General features: G+C 36.2%; 1 protein-coding gene across 3 annotated transcripts in view; it reads right to left on the bottom strand.

Moving 5' to 3' along the window:
* Nucleotides 1–365: 365 nt before the first annotated feature.
* Nucleotides 366–6,532, bottom strand: part of LOC111870628 (hormone receptor 4) — a 353,702-nt gene continuing 347,535 nt past the window's right edge. For all 3 annotated transcript variants that reach the window (XM_023863074.2, XM_023863077.2, XM_023863076.2), the window contains exon 13: nucleotides 366–3,937. In XM_023863074.2, the coding sequence (XP_023718842.1) occupies nucleotides 3,857–3,937 (81 nt within the window). In that variant the 3' untranslated portion in view covers nucleotides 366–3,856. The remainder of the gene's footprint in view (nucleotides 3,938–6,532) is intronic.

The raw sequence follows: 6,532 nt of genomic DNA, 5'->3' as shown, positions 1-6,532 counted from the left end.
ACATAACCAGTATGGATTCTTTTATTGTTTTAAGTGGATGTGCCCTAACAAGCCATGTCACTGTTACCTGCAGTGGATGTAATCCTTTGCCAACATTCAGTACATCTTGGCTTGCTTAGTGGAACTGGGATAGTGCAGTCAGTATAGTGACTGGCTGTGGGCTGGACAACCAAGGGTTTGGAATTCGAGTCCCAGTAGGGCCAAGAATTTTCACTTCTCCATGTCGTCCAGACCAGCACTGGAGCCCATCCAGCCTCCTATCCAATGGGTATTGCGGGATCTTTCCCCAGGGGGTAAAGTGGTTGGAGCGAAAAGCTGACCATTCACCTCAAATCAGTGCCGAGGTCAAGAAAACGTGGATCTATACAACCACTCCCTCATACATCTTCATGTTATAGTGCTTAATTAGTTAAGCACAGGGACAACTTTACCTCTTTTTTAACAGAAACCATGAGATTTTGGGGTACAACCTCAAACATCAATTAATGAAAGACTAAAAAGAGGGTTATACAGTCATGGACTGTACCAATTCCACACTGCTTGGAATGACTCCTCTGTTCATCCCAGTTGCATATGCCACAAACTATCAATCTGTAATGTGTGTCAATACTAACTGCAGTGCACACACCATTTTAACTATCTAATCTCTCATTGTGTTCACATGTAAAAAAAATATGATTATTTTAAAGTCATGTCAAGTCTACAGGAACTGCAGTGGTTTAAGAGTAGGTTGCAAAATAATGTAATGGCTGATAAAAGGAAACATCTATGATAGAAAACTCAAGACTATGCACTAAAAGCAGATGTCCAATTTTTTTCATGACACAAGTAATCTTGAAGCTTGCCTGTATATTAAAACTATCATACAGATAGGAACGGAATGGGAGATGCCTGGGATAAAGAAAGAACCACAAAAATTAATTTTGCCATAATCATCTTTAGCTATAGCAGTGACCCTCCATTTCTTCCTCCTACCGCCACATCACTTTGTACCTTTGATTTAATATGTTATATAGGATGGAATCAATGTTCAAAAGTCTGACATGAAATCACAGCCATCATTCATTGTTGATAATCTTTACAGTGCCATCACAAATTAATATAAAATCAATAAATACACATTTTAATGTAATTTCTATATTAAGGGTGCACCAATAATTGTTGATGGATACCGATCAATTATTACAGGAACATATTAAAACAATAATCTGAAACCAACCAAACATATATCTTCCACATCAAGTTTTAAGAAGTGTTAAAGTGTGCAGCTGTAGTGAAATTTGCATTGCATCTTATATATAACATCTGGACATGAAATTAAATGGTAACTTCTTAAATTTAATATACTTTTAAGCAGCACATGAGGGTAGAATCAATTTGCTGTTCATTCATCTCTTCATTTTTATAATCTTTCTGCATGAGAAGTTGTGTTTGGTACAGCTTATTAACTTAAAAATTTGTAAGTCGTTATTGGAAAAAGAACCACAGAGAGTATATATATATACATACAAAATTTAATAATTCGTATCTTAATAATTTTCAAAATCATAGTGCTAAGGAACTTATGATATATAGGTCATTACAGAAGGACAGATAAGTTTAGTTCTATTTCCATAAAAGCATCTTATTCACATTCTACAATTTTCCCATTTCAGAAACTGCTTTAAAGTCTTACAGACATTGATGTCACTGCTATGAAAATGTTGTATTATTCTCAAATCTGGCATTTACACCACTGTATTAGTTAACCAAAGAGAACAACAATGAAACAATGTCAACTAACAAGCCAATGTTCACCAGGAACTTCAAGTACACTGGAACTTCCAACTCTGATATATCACCAGTCTCTTAGAAAATTTGCTTTAATAATAATCTTTATACATCTGATATTATTTACACTTTAGACAACAAAGACATTGAATTCACACTTGTAGATTAGAACAACACAAGGCAACAATACGAGCTTTTCCAAAGCTCCACAGTTCTTTTAAACATTTTTAATAAGACATGCAAGAATGTCTTATAAGTTTAAGTTTCTGAGGTTTAGAGTCACCAAAGACTTCATTTTCTTTTTCTCTTAAGAGACCTAGCACCATGTATACTTTTACTTTCATTTACAAACAGATTTGTAAAAGCCCACATATTCTAAATGGTTGCTACATCTGTCTTGAAGCAGTGCCATAAACTTGGAAAATAAGAAACTCTTGCCAAATAACTACTGCAACAATTATTAAGTATTTCCAAAATCTAAAACTTCCAAATACGTTATAAAAATCTGCAGTATATAATATTTAAAGTCTAGTGTCATGAAAATGTTTATTTTACACTTACAGAAATACTTTGCAAAAGGCGTAGTTATGCTTACCAAAGAGAAGAAACAATGACAATTTCAACCATTAGGAGTAACCCTAAAATTAGTTTACAATACTGACAATAATTGAAGCATACGATGACGCACACTGAAAAGGTTTTATTTTCCAAAAACACATCATTTTACTAGTTTTCCTTAAAAAATCGTTTATCTTTCTTTGTACTTCACATGTTTTTAACTGACAATACGTGCTTAGGTCAGGGAAAATATATGGTAATCATGTCAGAAAGGGTTCATCCCTTTAATAATCTTACCTGACCCTTTCTCTTATTCCCACCTTCAGGACAGTTTAAAAAATTAAAATTCACAAAGAGCTAATGTTACTCTTCACACAGTGTTATATTACATCATTCAAAATTAAATGATCTTAAAAAAAAGAGGAACATCTTTATAATTACACCTGCTTGACATTGGTAACTTGTGGACTGATCTGAAAATTGGAATTTTATGGTATTTTTATTTAGTTATTGTTGGAAAAACACTTAATTATAAGGTAATAATAATTATAATATTAAGTAATGAATATATTACTCCTGTTACATTGCACTATGGGAAATATCTCTTCGGAGGGAAGAAGCTAACTTCGATTAACCACTGCAACTCAGAAAATCTATGTTAGGTGGTTCTTGATTCAACCAATGACTTTAGATGTTCAGTCGAGTTTAGTGATGTTGTAAAACATCTTCCGGTAACTTGATCTGTTAAGGCAGTATAAGGATACTTTGGTTGCGAAAAATCGCTATGGTAACAGCTTTTAGGAATTACGTGTTGCTCCTCCAATTTCATATCAAAATCATCTGTACTTTCCTTCTATTTTTTTTTTCAGCTTGACTGCACTGACAAAATTATATTTATGAACTGGTCCGGGTCTAAGGTTTTGACCTATATGTTTGCAACATATTGTACATCATCTTGCAGAATACACACTCTTTACTGAAGTACATACATTTATTTTTACATTTATCCTAAACTTAGTCTCACTTTAGCCTTACACATCCTTTAGCCTAGCACCGGCTAAAATGCTAGGCTGCAAGTACTGTATGGTGAATTTCCATTTCTGTCCATCTGCCTGCACACTGTGCACTGGTGCTGATCAGCGACTTGGCCCACGACATTCCACTTGTATCCATTCATTTTCCTCCAACAGAAATGGTAATGGTAACTGATTCATCCCTTCATGCTTGAACCTTCTTGAAACACATCTGACCATTTGCCTATATACTTCACTTTAATCTAAACAAACTTGGAGAAAACACTCAAGAATTTTCTTGCATTTTTAGGCAGCAGTGTCAAATCTTAATAGATATTTCTACAACCCTTTTTGCAAAGCAAGAATGGGATGGCTGTATGTCCAAATAACTGCCATAAATTCCCATTGATCACAGTGTACGATCACCGTGCGGTCAAAATCCCATTCTGCCGCCTTCGATTGTCACAATTCCATCTTGACCATTGGTAGGGGTTGCTACCGAGAGAATCGATGTACTATCTCTGGATTGCAGAATTCAGCAGGAATGGAACGTAGAACATTTTGCTATCCAGAAGCAAAGCAGCTGCTGATTGAACCTAAGATTAAATATATGTTAGAACAGTAATAATGTTATTATTTATGAATGGAAATTTCTTCTTTCATTATCCACAGAAAACAGATTCATATGCTACATCTGAATGCATATTACTTCGAAGGATAAAAATTGTTCTATCTGGCCCAACAACAAATAATTTTTCATACTTATTTCTGAGTTTTGTCCTATTAAACTGCTTTAAAATACAATATAATTAGCTTATATCAATACTTGTATATTAAACTGGGGCTGTGTGCCTATCCACAAAATAAATTTCAAATATAAATTCTAAATAGGCTGAGTGAACACATGCCAAAGTTAAATATTGCAAATTATCTGACAATAACCCTAGCCACTAAAAATAATGATGTTGCCAATCTGTGTGAAGACAAAAATTTCGGACAGTGGGGGGTGGAGTCCATTTGGGTCCACTTGGCACAGCGGCCACTGATTGGCCTATTGTACCTGCCCCTGGTAATTATGATGATGGAGAATTTGGTGGAATGAAGAGTGGCAGGGGAAACTGCAGTACTCGGAGAAAACCTACCCCAGCGCCACTTTGTCCACCACAAATCCCACTTGACCAGACCTGGGTTTGAACCCGGGCCACAAAATGGGAAGCCAGCGATTAACCACTTGAGATATGGCGCTGCCTTGTGTGAAGACAAACTAAGATATGTTTTGTCTCTTCGCTAGATCCTGAAATTTTACATATACATACTCATACCCCAAGTTTTGAAGCAAATGTATGGGTTATAAAATTGTGGAAAATTTTTTAATAATATGATGTTTTTATTCCTGCATGCTTGCAGTACTTAAACATTTCAAATTGAAACATGAACTATGGTTTTTAGGTTATCCTGGAAAAAAATATATTTTAATAACTACTTTTCTCTGTATATTGTATGTTATATAATTAATTTCTTGGAGCAATATACAGTGCAACCCCAATTTAATGTTCTTTGATTTAAGGCTGTCCATTATTTAGTGTTCAATATCAGTGCTTCCAATGTTAACTTTCCTCTAACATTTTCCTCAGTTTAGTGTTCATATCAACTGCTCCCCAAACAAACCTTCAATTGTGGTTTTGCTGTACATGAACTTTTCTTTTATAAAGCTCTTATACCGGGCATCAATAAATTAGAAGCTTCAAGGCCACAATAAAATCATACATTGCAAGAATATCCACAGAGCCTAAACCATTTTAGTAGAGCTCAACATTTTGAGAAATTTCTCACTCCAACTTCCACTAACATTTTCATCTGTAATGGGATTTATGCAATGTTTTCACCATTACATTATTCAGTTCTTTGTTGGTGTAACAGTATCTTTGCATTTGAATTGTTATTCACATTGCAGTTAAAAATACGTACATAAGCCATTATAGATTTACATTCTATACACTTTACCATATAAGTAGCTAACCTTTGCCTGTGACACATACCTCATGATTCAAACTCTACTTTTGTAAACTGCATCATGATAAAAGTTTTATCTTATGAGAATACACAGTGTACAAGTGGCAATATAAAACCTCATTATCACATATAAAGGTAGTTGGTCATTTATCTTGAGGATTACTATCTTCTGCGATGAGATGGTCATGTAGTCTGATAAGTAGGCACAATCTTTCAGAGGAACCTGCTGCCTCATCTAGGATTTATTATTTTGTGTAGCCATTTAATACATTTAGGACTGGTGAGGCCAATTGGCCCTCTATGTTTCTATAGCGTTGCGGACTGGGCGGGCCAATTGGCCCTTTTCTGACGCGTTATGTTGCAACCAACTATATCTCGCTGTGTGGCCACATTGCATCATAAATACTGCGTAGTTGACCTCGGGAATGTTTGCTATCTTAGCCAGTAACATGATCACGCTCATTTCCTGTCACACCCTACAGAAAAAAGCCTTTGTTCGAGTCCAAGCTTCCACGTATGAACCAGGAAGTTAGCAGTGCAACATGGATCAGAGACGTAAGCAGTTGCAGGCGAAGCGTTCTCTCAGAGAACAAGAAATATTAGATTTGTTCTCCGATGAGCTATCAGATTTGCCAACTGCTTCGTCTTCTGATAGTGAGGCCAGCCTCAGTGAAAGTGACAGTGACAGAGGCCACAGGACCCCCCAAAATATTGAGTCCAGTGAAAGTGAGAGCTCCGATGAAAGTGCGAGTACCGGGACAGCCACATGGGGTAAAGTGGACAAAACCCCCACTTTGGGTAGGTTTACTGGTGATCCGGGGGTGAAGTGGATGCCATCGGACCCAACGGATGTGTCTGAAGTTGTGTCACTGTTTTTTGGAGATAGTTTCTTTGACCTGTTATGTCAGGAGACTAACAGATACAATCTCCAACAACGTGAGACGTACGACCGCACCTATAAGGTGTTGAAGTGGGTGGATGTCACTTCAACAGAAATGAAAAATTTTTTGGCTATGATCATTCTAATGGGGCTTACAAAGAGAGATACTTTGAAGGATTATTGGTCAAGTGACCCATTTTTGGCAAACTCGTGAGTCGTAAGAGATTTGAACAGATATGGTGGTGTCTGCATTTCAATAATAATGAAGTGCAACCACAACCAACGGGCAGGCTTTTCA

The sequence above is a fragment of the Cryptotermes secundus genome, unplaced genomic scaffold (genome assembly GCF_002891405.2).
Source record: "Cryptotermes secundus unplaced genomic scaffold, Csec_1.0 scaffold529, whole genome shotgun sequence".
NCBI classification, from domain to species: domain Eukaryota; kingdom Metazoa; phylum Arthropoda; class Insecta; order Blattodea; family Kalotermitidae; genus Cryptotermes; species Cryptotermes secundus.
This window is presented reverse-complemented; position numbering and strand designations above follow the sequence as displayed.